Source organism: Diplotaxodon limnothrissa, linkage group LG18 (assembly GCF_057381915.1).
Source record: "Diplotaxodon limnothrissa isolate DT_005_m linkage group LG18, D_limnothrissa_male_GT1.1, whole genome shotgun sequence".
Lineage (NCBI taxonomy): Eukaryota > Metazoa > Chordata > Actinopteri > Cichliformes > Cichlidae > Diplotaxodon > Diplotaxodon limnothrissa.
In genome coordinates, this window is record NC_140613.1 from 4,329,707 (window position 1) to 4,351,950 (window position 22,244).

At 42.2% G+C, this 22,244-nt stretch overlaps 1 protein-coding gene and 1 pseudogene across 2 annotated transcripts; both read left to right on the forward strand.

Moving 5' to 3' along the window:
* Nucleotides 1-596: 596 nt before the first annotated feature.
* On the forward strand, nt 597-11,168 carry LOC146612881 (uncharacterized; annotated as a pseudogene).
* Nucleotides 11,169-14,996: 3,828 nt separating this feature from the next.
* Nucleotides 14,997-20,705, forward strand: LOC146612882 (tripartite motif-containing protein 16-like). 2 transcript variants are annotated; one of them, XM_085378367.1, is made up of 3 exons: nt 14,997-18,569; nt 19,600-19,869; nt 20,564-20,705. In XM_085378367.1, the coding sequence occupies exon 1, from the start codon at nt 15,149-15,151 to the stop codon at nt 16,811-16,813; it is 1,665 nt and encodes a 554-aa protein (XP_085234493.1). In that variant the 5' UTR covers nt 14,997-15,148; the 3' UTR covers nt 16,814-18,569; nt 19,600-19,869; nt 20,564-20,705. The 2 variants fall into 2 exon arrangements, with proteins under 2 accessions (XP_085234493.1, XP_085234492.1); XM_085378366.1 differs by having other exon boundaries at nt 19,600-19,861.
* Nucleotides 20,706-22,244: the final 1,539 nt, after the last annotated feature.

The following is a 22,244-nucleotide window of genomic DNA, read 5'->3' on the forward strand; positions in this document are numbered from 1 at the left end:
TACACTGATGTCGAGTTAGCAGCATTTACCCATAGGTTTAATGATATTGTCGAGTAGCTACATGCTAACCATTGCTAAAAGTTCAAATGTTCGTTATATTCTCACTGAGTTAAGATTAACCTAAAACATGTTAACTATGTATTTCTTCTAAGTGCAGCTTAGATAATATTATTGTCACATGTCTAATGGGATAGTTTTAGCAACTAAATTACCGTTTATTAGTAAGCTAATAATCGCTAATTAGCTTCGAAGGAACTATCAGAAAAAGTGGGTAACATTACAATAAAGTTTACTCTACTGATTTATATTCTTTTAAGCAAATGCCAAAGGCTTACACTAATTTAGAATTAATTCAGATTCTTTTATATAAATTAATTGACAGCAATGTTAATGATATGTTAATATACAGTAATTGTTCACAGAAATAAAGCGAATTGCAGTAAGAGCGACCAATACTTGATAAGTAGACTAAAGTTATTAAACAATATTAGATGTTAGTCACACTTGGTCCATTTGCAGTAACACTGGTTGATAAAGGATCTTTATTAGCAGTTAATCTGTTACTTATTTCTTCATGCTGTAGCTGTTAAGTAATATTGACTTTTAACTGCTTCTATTTTGTATAAAAACTAAAGCTCTAAAGTACATCCACAGTTTTAAACTCTTTCCTTTATTATTTTTTTCTCTTTTGTTTTGTGAACAGAATATGTTGCTGCGTGTTTTGTTTGGTGGGGAGCAGAAGTATGTTAGGCTGTCTGACCTGGGCCCTATTTCAGAAAGCCGGTTTAGTGCAAACTCTGAGTAAGTATACCCTGAGTTAACGAAAACTCTGGGTTTTCGGTTTCACAAAGCGAGTTCAGATGAATCCTGAGTGAGTCACTATGACGACACACTCCGTGAAGCTAACCTGCCCCCTAGCAGGTTTACCACAACTAACCCTGACTGTCTCCGCCTCTTTGTCGGAAACCTGACAGTAGGAAGTGTCGGACATGGCGTGCCCCTACCTCGAAGAGCCAGTAGATGTTGAAGCCCAAATTCTCCGCAGAGCTCTCCGCCGGGAGAGAGTGATTAGAGCGCGTTTGGACATTTTATCATTTCCTGATGATTTTCTGTGTGAACGTTACCGTTTTTCAGCACAATCTATAATTCATTTGAATAACATCCTCAGGCCTAATATTGCTCATGTGACACATCGCGGACATCCTCTCAGTTCTGTACATATTATTTGTATTGCACTTCGTTTTTTTGCAAACGGGAGCTTTCTGTATAATATTGGTGATGCTGAGCACGTTTCCAAGGCTACCGTCTGTCGGGCAGTCAGGAATGTTACAGTTGCACTGAAACGTCTCCTGTACTCGTCTGTGGTGTTCCCCGGTCATAGACCCACAAGATTCATCAAAGAGGGATTCCACAAAATTGCAGGTATCAGGATGAACAAAACTCAATTCATGATGTGGTGATACTTGAACTACTACTTAAATTTTACATTTATTTTCAGGGTTCCCAGGCGTGATTGGCTGTATAGATGGCACTCACATTCCAATCATTGCTCCTTCAGTAAATGAAGGAGACTATGTGAACAGGAAGTCTTTCCACAGCATTAATGTACAGGTACATAGTTCCCTGTAGCATTTCAAACTAACAAATTATTTCATTATAGTAATGGATGCTAATTTGTGTTCTCTGCACTGTGAAGATCATATGTGATGCTGCCAACATTATCACAAATGTGGAAGCCAAGTGGCCAGGCTCTGTTCATGACTCACAAATATTCCGTGAATGTACACTGAGCACAAAATTTGGACATGGTGAGTTGAAAATACTTTAAAATATATAAAGACCAATTGCTACAGGGACATTTGAACTGAAGTGTATCCTTCTGTCTTAGGAGAGTTCACTGGCTACTTGCTTGGTGATAGGGGGTATCCATGTTTACCCTATTTGCTTACCCCTTACCCTGACCCTGAACCGGGCCCACAGCAGCGATATAATCTGGCTCATTGCAGGACAAGAGCCAGAGTTGAAATGACTATCGGAATGCTTAAGGCCCGGTTCCAGTGCCTTCAAAGACTCAGGGTCACCCCAGAAAGGGCATGTGACATTATTGTGGCATGTGTGATTCTTCACAACATTGCCACAATTAGAGGAGAACACTGTCCTTCTGAACCAAACATCAGCAGTGATCCAAACCATGAACATCCTGACCCTCCCACGGACATACAAGATGGAAGAGCAGTCAGAGACACCATATGTCACAATCATTTCCTTTGACCCATCATCTCAACATGTTGAAAGAAGAATAAACAGATTTTTTGTTCAACTGGCTTTATTGGTCGCCTGTATTTCCTGTACACAAAGTATTAATAAGTATATTATTATGTATAAGTATATAACACTGAAATAATTCGTCCATCTCTGACCACTTCACCCACCCTTAACTGATGTTCTAGCAGTAAAATCTCAATCTTGGTCTTTTGGATCTGCTGCTTGAAGTGTTCCATTTCCAAGTCACATTTTTTTATTTTCTTGATCAAATGGGTCTTGTACAGCTGCTTTACAGGGAGCTATTGAAACAGAAAATAGCATTGACATTCATAGTACATGCCTACTTAGGTTGGTTGTAAATCAGTGCTGAACATCTTACTGAGGAAAGGTTTGTTGGAGACGTGGCTGGACCCTCTTCCTCTTCATTTCCATCATCACTCTGTTAGAGACATAGAAAGTCCATGGTTTTATTATAGTACCACATTTTATTCAATTGTTATATTTTCCATTGTAAGATGTAAACCTCATAAAGTGTCTCTGTTGCTTCCTCCTCTGTAACAGCTGTCAATGTTTCTTCATTATTTTCCTGTAGTAAAGAAATTAACAACATTGCTGTTCTACTGTAAACTCATATAATCTGTGGAGTATTAAGAGTACTCATAACTGCATGTTGGTCTGGCTCAACAGGAGGCTGCACCAGATGCAGTACACCATCACCATCAACTGATAGAATATGAGGTTTATACAGGTCACTTATAACTTACAAGGGACCAAATGGCAATTAACAAACATACCAATCACCTTACACTTCATTGTCATTATGCTCTCAAAGACAACCAAGACTGAGGGAAGGCAAAATCAGTAGGAAAATAACTTCACTACAAAATAATTCATTATGGTAAAGAGTTTATCAAATGAATGAGTAGCACTGCAAAGGTGACTGTGAAGAAAGGATGTATGCACATCATGTATTATTTTGAATTTACCTCTTATGTAGGCACTTGTGTCTTGCGGGGTTATTGACTCAGAGGATGTCCCCGCAGAGATGCCTTCAGCCACAGGGCGCCCACTGTTTTGGCTGAGGGCCAACTGCTCAGCCTCTGTGAGTGGTGGTGGTGGAGGACCCCCACCTGTTTTTCAGGCCTCCGCTTTTTTTCTGTTGGCTATAACGGGGTCACATTTGAGCATACAGAGTAAGCAAATATGTACTTGTAATGTGCTCAGATAATTTCAATAAGTGCTTACAGAAGGAAAATTAATGTAGCCTCTAACTGCAATTGATTTACATGGGACAAACAGACCAAGCACTATGGCTCATAATACAATTACACCTTACCTGTTTGGACTATATTTTTATATTTCATTTTTACTTGCTGCCAGGAACGTTTGGGGCCTGTTGGGTTGCACCTGCGCTCACATCACGTCACAAAATAAAATGTATAAAATAAAAAATAAAATAAAATAACGTGTTAAATGGGTGGAAATCCCTAGATCAATGTTTAAAGTAACACTCACGCATTGACTCTGTCGGCTATGTTTTGCCATGCATGCTCCCTTTGTTTTGCAGCTGAGGCTGTGTTACTTTTTTTCCGCAAAATTTGCATGTTATCGGCATATGCTGCCATCAGAATTTCGGCCTCAAGCGCTGTAAAATACATTGACTGCGCCTTCTTTCCCTCCGTCTCCATGGTGATTCGCTTAATCTGTGCTCCGCTAATCAGGGCTTTATGTATCCTCGTGCGCGCGCTTGACTTGGGGTTAAAGCAACTCCGCGTTGATTGAACTAATTGTTATCAGCCTTTCTGAAACCGAATATTCCGAGTTGGACAGTTCGGGGTTACTCAACCCTGAGTATCGTTTTTCACTCTGAGTTTTCTAAACCGGCTTCCTGAAATAGGGCCCTGACATTTGATGCTTTCATGAAAGAAGGTTAGAATATCAGGATAAAACAAGATAACAACGTTTACCTGGTCAATAAACAAGCTTAATTATATTCTAAGTCAACTACCTAAGTTGATAATTGTTTCTACTTCAACAATGAATGAGAATTACCTATATTCTTAAGCTTCATCTCATCAATATTTTGTGAAGACATAGCCTTACTCTACCATTTGATAAGAAAATGCATGGCCTTTTTTTTTTTTTAACAATTTCTGTAACATTTCTTTTCTCTTACCTTACTTCAGTGTGCCTAAAATTTAACATACCAGAAGGCAGACAGCTAGATATGAAGGTGTTTGACCAGTCTGACACAGAAGTAGACGCAGAGGTGTTTGAAGAAATAGTGAAGGGGTCACCTGTAACCTTCCGAGTCATGCTGAGCAATGAAGAACTTGGTAATCACTCACATACGTATATGTTTATATGAAATTTAAAGGTTGAGATTGAAGCATTAACAGTTAAATTTAATGCTTCTGCTTTGGTCATGTTCCTTAATGCACAGGTGTATCTCTGTCATCATCATCTTCTCCATCGGATGATACAATCATTCTAAACTTCACAATGTGTGAACCTCCTGAAGAAGCAGCAACCACTGAAGGAAGACAACCTAAAAGGCCATGCCATATAAACTATGAGGCAAAAGCTGTGAGTAGTGAACATTGTTAGTCTAATTTGCATGTTTGATGTGAAGTGTTTTTATGTAATCGTTTTCCAGTTTTTCTCAAGGTTTAAAAAATTTCTGACTTCATATTTTATGTCTATTTAAGTTGATTGAAAAAATCCTAACAACAAAGCCTGGTGGTGAACACATCATACAAGAGTATGCAAAAACCAAATCTCTGACAGATGCAACTAGAAGACAGATGATAAACATACTTGCTGCTGAGATGACAGAAGCACATGGGTAAGAATCATAAATGTAGTCTATAAAGAAACATTTTTAGTATTGTATTATTTTTAATTGTGATGTTCAATGCCAATTGAGTGACGGTCATCACTGAATTTATACATTAGGACATCTCCCCCTAAAAGTGTAAGAGTGATGTATGCGCAGGGGATTGTTGCTCTGTTTCCATATCTGGAAGACCCATATTCACAACATGGATATGTAAGTAAAGGGGACTTTGCAACATTAAACACATAGTTGCCCTCAGAAATGTTGATAACATTCTGCTTGTATTTAATTACATAAGAACATTACTATGATCCAGAGAGCGGTTCAGGATACCTTGCGTGGCGGTTGAAGACAATTCAAAGAAAAGCTGCAGAGGAAAGAAGTGTCTCACTTTCCAAATCTCCTAAAAGTAAGTTCACTTGTGATTTAAATGATTCTGATCTAATTTGTAGGCAGGAGTCAATCAAATTGTTTTTTCTTAAGTTGGCGGGCCAGGCCGTGGTCGATCCAGACCACTCACCACTGAGACAGTGTTATCAGATGAGGATGTAAAAGCAGCTATTGCTCTTTTGAGACACTCTGCTGATGAAGACACTATCCGTGAAAAGATGAAAGCTACCTTCATTTATCGGCATTCAATGGTCAGCGATGATAAGAATGCAGCAGATGTCTTCATAGTCTTCCCGCGGTTTCTGGACACACCAGGACTGGTAAGACATCTTCATTTGTTGAATCACTGAAATATTCCATGCAGCTTGCAATTTCACTCATTACACCTCTTATCTTCTATTTTTGCATTATAGATAGAACAAGATTTCAGACTCCTGTTTGATGAGGTCACTGCCAACAAATTCTTGGAGAGGTGGCCCATCGATCTCAAATCAAAGATTGTAAAGGAAAGTCATGGACTTGTACCCACCTCGGAGCTCTTGGAGTTGATGTGCAATGCTGAGTCAGCTACTGAAGTTGAGAATGGTATGACTGACTGTTTTTATTTGCCATTGTTGGTTATATAGGCAATTCTGTCTATCGAATGTATTTTTGGAGTAATTCTTTGTTTATTCGTCTGTAGGCTGGGACAGTGACATGTCTGCTATCTTGCTGCTGCTACATCTGCTACCGCCATCTGCACAAGGGTGAAAGAGACCAGGAAAGATGTCTGCATCTCAAGCTGTCGATAACCTCATCAAATTCCTAAAGGTATGTTATTTAAAATATATATTCCATCACCGCCATTGTAATGTACAGTAAGGTGATCTAATCTAATGGGATAGTCACTAAATACTGCTGTTTAATGTGTTGTTGTAGGCTGGAACCAGTGTACAGCAGCATCTAGACAACATCACCCGAAGCAGTCAGCCCTACCTTCTTGCTCAGGGACCCACAAGAAGCAGCATCCACACCTTCTTCATTGTGATTGACAAGCATGCACTTCCATGTAAAGCGACAGGTTCAGTAGGAGCCCTTGATGAACTCTTTAAGGCCCATTATGTCTTTGATACGTCATACAGTTCATCCCTGACCAACTTTTTCACTTTTCTGCAAACAACCATTTACAACATTGATGTTGGGGAAACAAAGGAAACTCCCAGAGTTGCGAGCAAGAATGGTGCGTTAGTATCCACTGAGATCAAAATAATGAAGTGCTTTCTTTGCAAAAGTGATCATGGTAGACCAAACAGCCTTGTAAAACACCTTAAGGTAATTCATGGTCTCTGTACTGGGAGGACACTATATCTCAAATGTGGCCAAGTGGGATGCTCACGTTCTTTTAGTAGTTTTTCTGGCTTTAGAAAGCACCTGAACAAATGCCACGTAAGCAGTTCATTTGATTCTGCAGAACTAGATTTTTCACCAGTTCAAAGTGTTACGGACACAAGTACTACTGCTAATGTTGATGTGGTGCCTGAACATTTAGAGCATAGGTGTCAAACTCTGGCCCGCGGGCCAGATTTGGCCCGCAGCCTGATTACATTTGGCCCGTGAAGCCATACCAAATTACTATTAGAGCTGGCCTACTGGTATTATACAGTTAATATATATATTGTTTAGTATTAAGCTTTGCTTGTTCCATATTCAGGTTTTCAGCAAAACTTGTTTGAGTCCATAAAAAAAGATTCATTCTTATATCTAGAGGAAGATTTTTTTTTTCAATAAATATTAATGTTAGCCCGCGACTTTGTTCCAGTTTTGAATTTTGGCCCACTGTGTATTTGAGTTTGACACCCCTGATTTAGAGGCTGAGTCGGAATTATCTTCAGCAGACCTTGTAAATAGTTGTGCAGCTGTTATTTCTGATCTAAAGGCAGCAGGTGTAGGCCAAAGTGTAGTGAATTCTGTAGTGAATTCCATGGAAGAGATTGTTCAAGATATCCAACAACATGCTAAAGAAACAGTCATTAAGCATGTATTTAGTAATGAAAGAGAAACAGAAATGTGCAAGAAAGTTGAAGCATGTTTTGATGAGTTAGAGAATCCTTTCTCAGTTCTTAATTCTGAGTACAAGAGGTCAAAATATTTATCAGACAAGTGGGAAACTGTAGAACCAGTTGAATGTGGCTCAAGATTTGACACAAGGCGAAATAAAAAGACTGGAACATATGATCAGGCAGTTGTTCAAGATAAATTCATGTATGTTCCAGTTTTATCAACATTGGAATCAATATTTAAGAGTCAGCATGTTGGAGAAATGTTGAAAAAATCAGACACTTGTGATTCAAGACGCAGAGATATTTGTGATGGATCTCTATTGAAGACACGCCCTCTTTTTTTCAACAGAAAAGCACACAGTTCAGATCCAAATGTTCTATGATGACTTTGAGGTTGCAAATCCTCTTGGTTCCAAGCGAGGTATTCACAAGTTGGGTGCAGTATATTTTACCTTAAGAAACTTCTCTCCCAAATGGAATTCTTTTTTGGCCAACATACACCTTTGTGCCTTATTTCATGCACAAGATCTGAAACGTTATGGTTTTAGTGAAATTCTTGTTCCTATTGTTCGAGACATTAAAGTGTTAGAGAGCGATGGTATTGAGATTCCACTATTCGGTGGTTATGTTCGTGGTAGTGTGGTACAGGTCACTGGTGATAATTTAGGCTTACATAGCTTGTTTGGTCTGGTGGAGTCTTTCAGTGCAAGGTACTGTTGCAGGTTTTGTTTAGCTGATAAAGATGACTTTCAAACAGAATTCTCTGAAGATTCCCCCAAAATAGTGTTGCGCACCAAAGACAACCACACTGCTCACTGTCAGGAAATGTCTAATAATCCATTGCTTCCTTATGTTTTTGGTGTAAAGAGTTCATGCTTATTGAATTCACTGACATATTTTCACACAACTGAGAACTTCTCAGTTGATGTGATGCATGATGTTTTGGAAGGAGTGGCCCAGTACAAACTGAAGTTATTGTTTTTGTATTTAAAAGAACAACATCTTACATTGGGAGAAGTGAATTTGAGAATACAAAGTTTTGATTATGGATTCATGGAGAAAAACAATAGGCCAGTAGCTGTGAATTTAGGTGGAGAGTCAAATGATCTGGGACTGAATGCTATTCAGACATGGTGCTTACTGAGGAATGTTCCCCTCATGTTTGGAGATTTGGTAACCTCTACTGACCAACATCGGGGCCTACTACTTTTATTACTACAGATAGTTAACATTGTATTTTCTCCTATGTTATCTCAAGGTATGTGTGTATATTTAAAACATTTGATTGTGGAACTGTCATGGTCCTGGGTCGTTGACCCAGCGTTTTGTTTTGTGATTATTTCCCTCTGTCTAGTTATTCTGTGTCCTCCCCCCTTGTGTCCGGTTCGGGTTCTAGATTTCCTGTTTTGTTCTGAAAGTCTGTGTCTGTTGTCATTGTGTTCAGCTTGTGTCCTCCAGTCATCATGTGTATTCAGATCAGCTGTTCTTCCCTCCTGTGTGCGATTACCTGATTACCTTGTGTGTGTATATTTAGTGGGTGTCGGTCTGTGTTTGTTGTCGGCTTGTCTGCGGTCATCCATGTATCACTGCGTTAATCTACATTCATCTGCGTTCTATGGTGTTCCTGTCTCTGCGTCTCTCTGCCCCGCACCCCTTTGTATGGTCCCAGGTTTGTCACTTAGTTTCTCCCAGTTTAGGTTTCCGTTTGTAATTACTCGTGCTTCATTGCCTGTTTTTGCCACTACCACCCTGTAAATAAAACGTCATTCGTATCATCAGTTTGCTGCATTTTGGGTCCTCCTTTTCCTCCACACCACACGGCTCCCTCCCCCAGCCGTGACAGTACGAGCCGACCAACATGGACCCAGCAGCATTCGCACCTACCCAGGGGTTTCGGGAGGAGGTAACCGACACGGTCGCAAGGTTGGTAAACCTGTGGCTCGAGCAGGAGGAAGAAGAGTTCCACCGCGCTGTAGAAGCCAGGCTACAGCAGCTACTCTCGGCACACTCCTGGCTGCTAGACTCGCTTCACCCGCTGGCACGGGACTTCCTCCTTCATGAGCTGCACCTTCACCCACCAGCCGCTACCGCTTCCCAACCCAGCCCGGCGGTGGAGGTTTTGCCCGGCCCGCCGGAGGTTTTGCCCGGCCCGCCGGAGGTTTTGCCCGGCCCGCCGGAGGTTTTGCCCGGGAGGAAGCGACGATCGCGCCGTCGGCGCGTCGCCCCACAGCCGGAGATTAGGACTTCGGAACTGCCGGCTGTGGTGAGTGGAAAAGACACTCCGTCTGTTTCGCCAGCTCGAATGACTGTTTATTCCGGGGCTGTGTTTGTTGAGCCAGCTGCCCAGCAGGTAGCTCAGTTAGCCGCCCAGCAGCCACTAGCTCTGTTAGCCACTCAATCGCCACCTCCATTACTGTCACAGCCAGACCTATTAGACACTTGGTTACAATCCATAGCTCAGTCAATAGCTCAGTTGGCAAGAGACTCATCAGCTTTATTATCAGCTCAGCCACCTATTCAGCCACCATCTACACCAGCTCCGCCTGTACTACAAGTCCAGTCCGTCCAACCGGAAAAGCGCTGTTTTACACCTGTTCATGTCAAGCAGAGAGACACACCACATAACGCAGTTGTCAGTCCGCAACAGCTGGCCAGCCCAGAGACTGTGACGCACTCCAGGGCCTCCCCAGAGGCTGGGTCCCAGCCCCCGGCCGACTCTGGACCCCTGGAGATTAAGAAGCCAGCTGAGGATTGCATCCGGCTGTCGCTGCCTGAGCTGGGTCAATGCTCTGTGCAGCTGCAGTCTGCCTTGTGTTTGCCAGAGGCCCGTGCGCCTGCTGGTTCTGACCTGTGTGTTCCAGGGGCCCCGGTGCCCACTGGTCCAGAGACAGTTTTCGCTGGGGGGTCCGAGGAGCCCGTCCAGCCTCCTGCTTCGCCTGCTGGGGGGCCCGAGGAGCCCGTCCAGCCTCCTGCTTCGCCTGCTGGGGGGCCTGAGGAGCCCGTCCAGCCTCCTGCTTCGCCTGCTGGGGGGCCCGAGGAGCCCGTCCAGCCCCAAGACCCATCATCGCCACCAGCTGCAGCCTCTGTGTCTCCATCCTCGCCAGCTGCGGCCTCTGTGTCTTCACCCACGCCGTCGCCTGGTCCGGCCACTGCTTCACCCACGCCGTCGCCTGGTCCGGCCACTGCTTCACCCACGCCGTCGCCTGGTCCGGCCTCTGCTTCACCCACGCCGTCGCCTGGTCCGGCCTCTGCTTCAGCATCCTCATCAGCTGCCTCGTCTGGTCCAGCCGCTGCTTCGGTCTCGTCTGGTCCAGCCACTGCTTCGGTCTCGCCACCTTCGGGTCCCAAACTGCCGCCTCGACATCGGCGGTCATCTGCCAGGCCGCTGGTGGAGCGTCATCGTCAACATGGACGACCTCCTAGATGCCGCCGTTGCCGTCCGCATGGTCGGCCCCCTGAGCGGTTTCCCTGTTGCCGCCGCTGCCGTCCGCACGGTCGGTCCCCTGAGCGGTTTCCCTGTTGCCGCCGCTGCCGTGTGCACGGTCGGCCCCCTGAACTGCCTCCACTCCGCCACCGCTGCCTTCTGCTCGGTCGGCTTATGGATCTGCGTCGCCGACGTGGCCGGCCTCAGAAGATGAACTGTCCCGGACTTCTGAGTTGTCAGCCTCCGGGCCGGCCTCCTGAACTGTGTTTTGTTCTCGTACTCCAGCATGTGTTTTTGTTTTGGACAATTCCCTCGGTTCGCTGGAGCTTGTTTTGTTCGGTGTTGGTCCCTCCGTCCTGGGCCCCCGCCGCCCGCCCTGGGTTGGTCGTCTGTTTTTGTTTTGGGCTGTCTGGAGCCAGCCCTTGGAGGGGGGGTACTGTCATGGTCCTGGGTCGTTGACCCAGCGTTTTGTTTTGTGATTATTTCCCTCTGTCTAGTTATTCTGTGTCCTCCCCCCTTGTGTCCGGTTCGGGTTCTAGATTTCCTGTTTTGTTCTGAAAGTCTGTGTCTGTTGTCATTGTGTTCAGCTTGTGTCCTCCAGTCATCATGTGTATTCAGATCAGCTGTTCTTCCCTCCTGTGTGCGATTACCTGATTACCTTGTGTGTGTGTGTGTGTGTGTGTGTGTGTATATTTAGTGGGTGTCGGTCTGTGTTTGTCGGCTCGTCTGCGTTCATCCATGTATCACTGCGTTAATCTACATTCATCTGCGTTCTATGGCGTTCCTGTCTCTGCGTCTCTCTGCCCCGCACCCCTTTGTATGGTCCCAGGTTTGTCACTTAGTTTCTCCCAGTTTAGGTTTCCGTTTGTAATTACTCGTGCTTCATTGCCTGTTTTTGCCACTACCACCCTGTAAATAAAACGTCATTCGTATCATCAGTTTGCTGCATTTTGGGTCCTCCTTTTCCTCCACACCACACGGCTCCCTCCCCCAGCCGTGACAGGAACACCACAAACTGTTCAAGATGTTGTATCCCCAGAAAAAACTTTTACCAAAGCACCATTTTCTTATCCATTATCCTCGCTGCATCCAAAAAATAGGGCCTGTACTTCATAGTTGGTGCATGCGCTATGAAGGTAAGCACAATTTTTTCAAGAAACTGCTCAAATCATTCAAAAATATCACCAAAACGCTGGCCAAAAAAACACCAGAATTATATGGCATACATTTGGCAATCTTCAACAACCTTTAGTCGGTTAGACATTGGTCCAGGAAAAATGGTGTCTTTAGATATGGTAAAAGGAGGTTCTGGAATTGCAATAGCAATGCAACTGCCCAATAGAGTTCAAGTTATGAAAGTGAACTGGGCTAAACAGAATGGTATTGTTTACCGCCCGCATTTGGTTATTTGTGGCAAAGTAGTGTCTGAAATGCCTGTGTTTTACCAGATTGAGTCAGTTCTGATAATACATGAGAAACTGGTACTTCTCATTTTGCCATTATGTACAGTAGCCTTTCAAGAACATTTCCATGCTTATGAGTTGACCAGGACAAAGCAAGATTTAGTTGTCTTTCATGTTGACAGCCTGCATTATCCCAGGCCTTTTGACATACAATTGTCGTATGGAGTGAATGACAACTGTCATTACTTACTGTCATTTGTAAGAGTTTGTTATGCTAATAAATGCTGTTACTGTAACCTGTATGTTTGTAGTTATTTTCATAATATAGGATAGATCACAGCCATTTAGAAATATAGCATCATATGATAAATATGAAAAAATAATGAAAATGAAATATTATTACACATTAGAGTGAACTTGGACTAAAAATAACTCTATAAAGTGAAATCATATTACTCTAAACAGTGTGAATAACCCTCAGTGTTAAATATTTTTACACATTTTGTTGTTAATTTTGACACTAAACTGAGTAGAATTAACACTAAAAAGTTAACACTGGCCATAGAGTAAATTTTACCCTAATTTTGAGTGGGACCAAATGTTATCTGAAACAGAGTTAAAATCAACTCTCTAAGTGTAAAATTGACAGTTTTTTACTGTGTGGCCTCATATCAAATGTGAAGGCAGAATGAGTCTACGTTTGACGTTTGTTTATATCTAATCTTCCTTTTCAAACATTTAAACAGCAGCGAGTCTGCAGCTGAGGGAACACAAACTCAAATTGTCGGAACAGGTTTGCTCGTTTCTTGGATTCATTTGGTGATTTATTAAATGTATAACTGTTATTCTAATCTGCTGCTGGGTCTCTTACACTTTTCTTTATGCTGTATATTTTCACGTCTCTGGAATAGTTGGCAGTTAGTCAGCTGGGAAACTCTGCATATCGTGGATATGCTGACCTCGCTCCGTGGTGTACAGGGCCGTTTACCCTCATGATTAATATTCACAATAAAAATATTAGCCGAACATCATGAAGTCTGTATGTGTTTCATAGTGTCGAACAACCTTTGTACAGTTAAAGCCAGCAGTTACTACATGACAGAAACACCAACGTTATCTCTTTTATGCGTTTATACACAGGTCACGCTGATTACTGAACAAAAACCCAAAGATCAGATGTTAAACAGATTTATTTGCTCTCTCTCCTCCTTAAACATGTTTTTAATGTTAGTTATAATTCAGAATTGGCGACTGAAACACGTAGGACACATAAGAACATCAGGAAATAAAACACCGATAAATATAACCTCAGTAAAAGAAGTCAGCGGGGGTTACTACAGCTGTGTACCGGGGCCTGCGCTTTGTCGGTGGGATTGCTTGCGAGGCGAGCGGGTCTATCCCACGCTTTGCCGTGAGACTGGGCAGACGTCTCCGAAATCATCGAAGCACTTTTGCAAAGAGGCTGTATCTTGACAAACCGACCAGACACATGAAGATTAAACCACTACATTCTCGGCTAAAAAAATATTAAAACGGTATTTGGTGACACACAAACAGGGTTTTTCAAAGCTCAGTTCTGTTAGCTTCCACATGCCGGTTGTTGTGTGCTAGAAACAATGGCCACCAGGCCTAAGCAATGGTTTTGACTTGATCAGCGTTAACCCCGCCCCCTGAGTTTGATGGGTGAGGCTGACAGATAAAATTATTTCAAGATGAGAGCCAGGCGCCAGGACTGCCAAAATGAAATAAATATATATATCATTAAATAATTAATTAAATGTGTCAATAATTAAATGTGTGTTGGCCCTGCGACAGACTGGCGACCTGTCCAGGGTGTACCCCGCCTCTCGCCCTATGACAGCTGGGATAGGCTCCAGCGCCCCCCGCGACCCTGAAAAGGATAAGCGGAAGCGAATGGATGGATGGAATAATTAATTAAAATGTGAAATACATAAATAATTAATTAAACGTGTCAATAATTAATTAATTACACGTGTCATAACTATTTATTTAATTAATTAATTCCAATTTTAATTAATTATTGCCACATTTAATTCATTATTTAATGGTGTATTTAATTAATTCATTATGGCAGTCCTGGCGCTCCATAGGCACCAGCGCCAGAGGTGAGGTTGAATACAAAGACTGTCCTCTGGACACCGTATAACATGCCCGATCCCAAGGCCCTATATGTATGTGTTATGAGAGTGTGAGTAATGTGGATGTCTAGGTTGTGGAATAAAATCAGTCTGCTGATAAAACAGTGAGCACAGTGAGAAGATCTTCACTGAGCTGATCCATCTCATCTCATAAAATTGAGGCACAGGTGACCAGGAGGGGACAGAGGGGGAACGACCTTTTATTGCTTTTTTTCTACAACAATTTCTTAGTTCAGCTGCAGTATTTGATATCCTGTAATGACTAAAATGATAATTTAAACTAATTTACATAAAAAGATTGTCTTTTAAATGTTAAGGTTATTTAACAACTTTAAAGGCTGAGCAGTGCTATTTTTAAATGAAAAACTCACAGGCTCACATGTTCCAGGATTGAATTAGTGTCTGATAACCCTCCCTCTTCCTGCTCTCTAACTCAGCACCTCCTCTCTGTCCACATGTTCCCTTGTTCCCTCCCCTTCTGATCTGCAGTTTGAAGATGGGTGCAACCAACATGTGGTGACGTATAAGAGCTGACAGATCCCATTCGCTACAGAAACCTATGTTGTTTAGATCAGAGCAGTTTCAGTTCTGAGGAAGTGAAACTCACACAGTCACTGACACTGTTGGGTGAAATGGCGCAGAAAAGTGTTCAGCTGGACCGAGAAACCTTCTCTTGTTCGATCTGTTTGGATCTACTGAAGAATCCGGTGGCTCTTCCCTGTGGACACAGCTACTGCATGAAGTGTATTGAAAGCTTCTGGGATGAAGAGGAAAAGAAGAAAACCTACAGCTGCCCTCAGTGCCGGAGGACTTTCACAGCGAGGCCTGTCCTGGAGAAAAACACCATGTTAGCAGTTTTAGTGGAGCAGCTGAAGAAGACTGGACTCCAAGCTGCTCCTGCTGATCACTGCTATGCTGGACCTGAAGATGTGGCCTGTGATGTCTGCACTGGAAGAAAAATGAAAGCCTTCAAGTCCTGTTTATTCTGTCTGGCATCTTACTGTGAGAAACACCTTCAGACTCATTATGATTCACCTACATTCAAGAAACACAAGCTGGTGGAGCCCTCCAAGAAGCTCCAGGAGAACATCTGCTCTCGTCATGATGAGGTGATGAAGATGTTCTGCCGTACTGATCAGCAGAGTATCTGTTATCTCTGCTCTGTGGATGAACATAAAGGCCACGACACAGTCTCAGCTGCAGCAGAAAGGACTGAGAGGCAGAGAGAGCTGGAGGTGAGTCGACAAAACATCCAGCAGAGAATCCAGGACAGAGAGAAAGATGTGAAGCTGCTTCAACAGGAGGTGGAGGCCATCAATCAGTCTGCTGATCAAACAGTGGAGCACAGTGAGAAGATCTTCACTGAGCTGATCCATCTCATCCAGAAAAGAAGCTCTGATGTGAAGCAGCAGATCAGATCCCAGCAGGAAACTGAAGTGAGTCGAGTCAAAGAGCTTCAGGAGAAGCTGGAGCAGGAGATCACTGAGCTGAAGAGGAAAGATGCTGAGCTGAAGCAGCTCTCACACACAGAGGATCACATCCAGTTTCTACACAACTACCCCTCACTGTCAGCACTCAGTGAGTCTACAGACTCATCCAGCATCAATATCCGTCCTCTGAGCTACTTTGAGGATGTGACAGCAGCTGTGTCAGAGGTCAGAGATAAACTACAGGACATTCTGAGAGAGGAACGGACAAACATCTCACTGACAGTCACTGAAGTGGATGTTTCACTGTCACAACCAGAGCCAAAGACCAGAGCTGGATTCTTAAAATATTCATGTGAAATCACACTGGATCCAAACACAGCAAACACATGGCTGTTATTATCAGAGGGGAACAGAAAAGCAACATTTATGAAACAACAACAGTCTTATTCTGATCATCCAGACAGATTCACTGGATATGAGCAGGTCCTGAGTCGAGAGAGTCTGACTGGACGTTGTTACTGGGAGGTGGAGTGGAGAGGGGGAGTTTATGTAGCAGTCGCATACAAGAATATCAGCAGAAAAGGATATGAATGTTTATTTGGACATAATGACAAATCTTGGTCATTATATTGTGACAACAACAGTTATATATTTTGGTACAATGACATTAAAACTCGTGTCTCAGGTCCTCGTTCCTCCAGAGTAGGAGTGTACCTGGATCACAGAGCAGGTATTTTGTCCTTCTACAGCGTCTCTGAAACCATGACTCTCCTCCACAGAGTCCAGACCACATTCACTCAGCCGCTCTATGCTGGACTGAGGCTTTGGCGAATTGGAGCCACTGCTGAGTTGATTAAAGTGAAATAGACTGAAGTCTTTCATATTGTTGTAAGTTTAAATCTGTATTTTAGTTCCCTTTTAGTTTCTCTCCATCATTATTGTGGTATTTATGTGCTGCACATAAATCAGATGTCAGTCAAACATTATGGGCAGTACCTCGACATCTTCAACATGTTGTCTTGATGTTTTTACGTTTTATAGGTGGAGCTCTTTCCTGTGTCTGTTCAGCCATGGAGACTATCAATGCTTATGGATATTTTTATTTGAAAAATTTCTCCACATGACAACATAAACTTCTCTATCTTCTAAATGTTTACTGAATATTTTTCTTAGGTATTTGTATGTTGTTGTTTCTCTTCACTGATCTTAACAGAGAAGTCTACAGACCTTCCTTTATCACACAGATTTTATTCTCATTTGTACATTTATAAAGAAAACAATTAATTACAGAGCAATAAGAAATTTTAAGAAAGTGCACTATATCATAATTTATAGTAAAGTGTATTAAAGCATCGTTAGTTAGTCACTTATTTAGTTTGGAGCTGTATCATCTGACACTGTAGAAACATTTCCTCCAGCTTCAGCACAGAATGTTAAAAACAGAACTATTAATGAGAACAAACAGTAGGAACACAGTATCAGCAAACATCATGGCTTAAAATGGAGAGTAAAAATCTAAAAAGAAATAAACAAATTAGTAAAAAGGATTTCCTGTTGACATGTTATTGGTCCTATCTTGTCTGCAGCACCTCCAGGATGCTTCTTATATGTTTCTGGTTATTTTTGCACCAATTTTAGTTTTTGTCAGTAGGAAGTTCAAGTTCAACTCAGTGTGTTTGTTTGTTTGTTTTTTCAAACTGATGCCTGACCTTGAACACCAAACATCTGTCAATAAAGCAATGATATAAAATGCTTATATTAGTACTGAAAAACTGCATATCCACTTTACAAATATAAATAATGATATAAATCCACAGCTGAACTGGAGGAGCAGCTGATCTAGTTCACTCATGTGTTTCTGGACTAAGAGTTGGAGCAAATACCTTATGATTCAGTGATGTTTGTTTTTGTTAAATATTTTGTAGATCCAAGAGTGAGTTTGACTCATGATGATGATGTTCCGAATTAAACAAAGTTGGTCACAAATTCTTCAAAGCTGTTTATTAAGAATATATTCACTTGGACTCATGAGACAGGCTTGTGATCCAAGGGAGCCATCAACTGGACAATTACTGACATGACAACAAAAAAGCTAAGTACAGAGGGGGGAACAGAGGTGAAAATACTTGCTTTAAAGGATTGTAATGTTTCCTTTTAAAATAAGTCTCTAAGGTCAGACAAAGGGACAGAAACTCATAGCTTTCTACCAGCCCAATGACAAAACTATAAGTTGTTTTTTAACATCTACTTTTTCATCTATTTGGCAGTCACAGTGAAAAGTATAAACATTGGCACGCTTTGTCTTGTGATTCTGCTGTTCGTAAAAAATGACCATGCGCAAAGTACCAGACTTTAAGGCTTTGACTTGATGCCAATGGCCTGAGGAGGACAGTATTACCCTTGGACATGTGTAGTCTGCCGTCTACTCAATAGAAGAAGAAGAAGCGCGGAAATGGCACAACTGTCTTCAGTTTCTGGGAGAGTTTAACAATGAGAGACTGATGATGCAGAAGAAATCTCCGTGGTTAAAAACATTAAAAACAGTCGTCCAGGATGATGAGATCCGCCACTGGCTCAGACTGCTGTATATCAGCCGGAGACCCGAGATGAAGTCACGCAGCAGGTATGTAAAACTGTGATGTTCTCAATGAACTAACACAGGAACGATCTGAGCTCAGTCTGTAAGCTAACAGGCTAAAATCAGAGAGCAGCTAATCAAACAAGTGCGTCCGTTTTTTTTAAAGGTAAACTTTTAACAATAGACTTTCATGAGACACATCAAAACCAAACAGGGAGGGAAAGCTTCGGTTTTCTGCACTGTGCCACAGTTCGCTGTCTGCTTCGGTTCACGACGCCTCACTCCGGGGCTACAGACAGTTCTCTGCCGCCTGTGGTGCTCCTCACCTCCGTCTGCACCCACAGACTTCCCGAGGTGGAGGCAGGCCGGCAGGGACTTTGAGAGATGGGCTTTACTTTTAAAAATAGCCCTTAATCAGGGTCTAACTCACTAAAAGATGGCCACATGTCTCTCTCCAACTTAATCTCTTTCTTTTAAGTAATTGTTTTTCATTGAAATGAAATGAATTGTTCAATAAAATGATTACATTTATAATTGAATTAAAGTTAAATGAATCAAGGTGATTTTGACTTTGCTAGTTAACAGGAAGAGAAACAAACTTACACAGGATAAAATGAAATTTGGACCCAGCAGAAAAAGTCAGATCACAGACAAACAGAAACATTCCTCTTTGGCTAAAATAAAATGCAGATTATTGCTCATCTGCAGTTTTAATCATGGTGAATAATTTATGATTCAGCCAAGTAAGATTCTTCTGTGTGGAGGTTTTTCCCCTGTCAAAAGGCATTGACCATTACCTTCATCTAAACATGGAATTTAAGTCATGTAGTTGCCGTTGTTTGTTTTTAAAGAGGTCATAATATTTTTGTGATGGTAGAAATTTATCTTCAAAGTAATAGTTATAAAGTGAATTAATAAGACTTTCCAACAAAGAGAGGGAGTCACATGGTGCTTCTGAAACATTTGTACAAACCTCTCTCACATATGTGAGCAACATGCTCACAGTGTACAGCCCTGCTGACTGAGGCTGCACCTTTACCTGTCTAATCTTTTTCTTTTTACTTTGTTCCTCAAGTCCCACATCAACATGAAGTGTAAGGAGGAGGAAGATCTGGCTGGCCAGCAGGTCTGGAAGCAGGAGAGGAACTTCAATCTGGACCAGGAGGACACAGATCCCCCACAGATCAAAGAGGAACAGGAGGAACTCTGCATCAGTCAAGAGGGAGAACAGCTTGTAGTGAAACACGAGGATGAAGGCATCGTCGTCTGGAGCGGGGAAGAGCGGCTCAGACAGCTGCATAACATCTGGAAACCTGAGAAAGATTTACAGACCAGCGGTAAAACTGTAATCGCTTTTCTGAAGTGTTAACATTAATATTAAACCTACAGTTTGTATCAGTCAGATCTATTTAATGTGTATTCGTGAAAACATGACAGGGAGTTTTAAATGGACTGGTTCTTATATAGCGCTTTTCTACTCAATCTTGAGCACTCAAAGCGCTTTACAAAACTTGTGCATTCACCCACTCACTCCCATTCGCACAAGCACATTTTTCTTAGTGCTTTCTACCAACATTCAGACACACATTCCACAGATCAAAGAGCAACTTGAGGCAACTTGGAGTTAGTATCTTGCCCAAGGATATTTGAAATGCAGACTAGGTGAAGCCGGGAATCGAACCGATCAGTAGATGATCTGCTCTACCGCCTGAGCTACAGCCACCCCCAATAGTGAAGATTATTTTGAAAAATATCAAGATGTAGATCAGTTTCGAGATCAACTCCAAAATAGATCATCAGTCAGTCAGTAATAAGTGAGTTCTTTTTTGTTTGAAAGGTTTTTTTTACTCTTAATGTTGCTGAAAAATGTCAGAACTCAAGTTCTCATTTGCATCAGAGTGCACAAATAACTTCATTTTTACACACTTTTAATTTCACCTGCAAATGTGAGCAACATGCCCTCATTACAGACTTTAACTAAAACTTTATCTTCTCAGAAGTGTTTTTCTATAATTACATTTTTTTTATTGTTCGTTTAGAAGCAATAGTGGAGAGACCGGCTGACTGCTGCAGAAGAAATCTGCTCTGAGGTTAACAGAACGTCTGATCGTCCAGTATGAGATCAACCTTCAGCAGAGACTGCTGGATATCAGCCGGAAACCCGAGATAAAGTTACGCATAACAGGTAAAACTGCGATGGTCTCAGTGGACTAACACAAGAATACAACTCATGTAGGACCTGATCAGAGCTCAGCTTGTAGGCTAACATACTGAAATCAGGGAGCGGCTAATCACACAAGTGCGTCTCTTTTTTACGGTAAACTTTTAGCATTAAACAAACCTTGAGACCGAGAGAAAGTGCCTTTATAGAAGATTTATTTAGAAGATTAAGATAAAGGAGGCAGGGAGGGAAAGCTTCTGTTTTCTGCACTGTGCCACAGTTCGCTGTCTGCTTCGGCTCTCTGACCCTCACTCCGGGGCTACAGACAGTCCTCTGCCGCCTGTGGTGCTCCTCACCTCCGTCTGCACCCACAGACTTCCCGAGGTGGAGGCAGGCCGGCAGGGACTTTGAGAGATGGGCTTTACTTTCAAAAATACCCCTTAATCAGGGTCTAACCCTACAAGACCATCGTGCCTCCCCCACCATCCTCACCTCATGTTAAAATGTATATTTTTCAACTGAATTATATTTGGGTTCAAGAAAATGAAGTTTTTAAAATAACTTTGTAATGTTCTAATAAACAGTCTTAACTCGAACTAAATCAGCTCAAATCTCACAGATGTCAGTGTTATTCACAAAGCATGGAAACATAGTTGTTAGTTTTGAATGCAGCCACAGCAGGCAAACTATGGCTGCATGCTCCAAAGAACAGGAGCACAGTAACTGAACACACTCTTAGCACACTTACATCTGATTTTGGGAACAGTTAACAGATCTGAACCTGATGACCTGAGAGGTTTAACTGGGTCAAAGGTCGAGAGCCAATTGAGAACTGTCCAGTTAAACCAACTAAATGATGAAACCTTTGATTTAAAATGTCATGATCAACAGTATCAAAGGCAGCAATGAGATCAAATAGAACTAAGACTGAAACTCTGAGTCCCTAATAATCTTCAGATCACTGATGACTTTAGTTGGGTTGATTCTGTGCAATGACTGGCTGTGAAACCTGACTGGTACTTATCTGCTATGGCACTGTGAGATTTTCAGTTTAATCTACAACAATGACAAACATTTACTTGCAGCGTGAAGCTGGCAGCAGCTACCTGAATGATTTGTACTCTGAACTTTCCTAATAAGAGTATCAGAGCTCGAGAGTAACTTACACTTTCATTTTTCACATTTGTACAGTTAGTTGTAAATTTCACTCCCATATGAGGACATGCTCAGAGTGGACTATATTTGCTCAGATGTGTTTTCCTGTCATCACATTATTAACCTTTTTCCTCAGTGACCCTTTGTTCCTCAAGATCTCCCCCTAACATGAAGTGTGAGGAAGAGGAGGGCCTGTATGACCAGCAGGTCTCCAACCAGGAGAGGAACTCCAGTCTGGACCAGGAGGGCCCAGATCCTCCACAGATCAAAGAGGAAGAGGAGGAACTCTGCATCAGCGATGACGTAGAAAAGATTGTACTCAAACAGGAGGATGAAGGCCTCATCTGGACTGAAGAAGAGCAGCTCAGACAGCTGGATAACATCTGGAAACCTGAAATGAACTT

Coding starts and splice junctions, on each gene's coding strand:
- LOC146612882 (XM_085378367.1), top strand. CDS start 15,149: ATGGCGCAGAAAAGTGTTCAGCTGGACCGAGAAACCTTCTCTTGTTCG.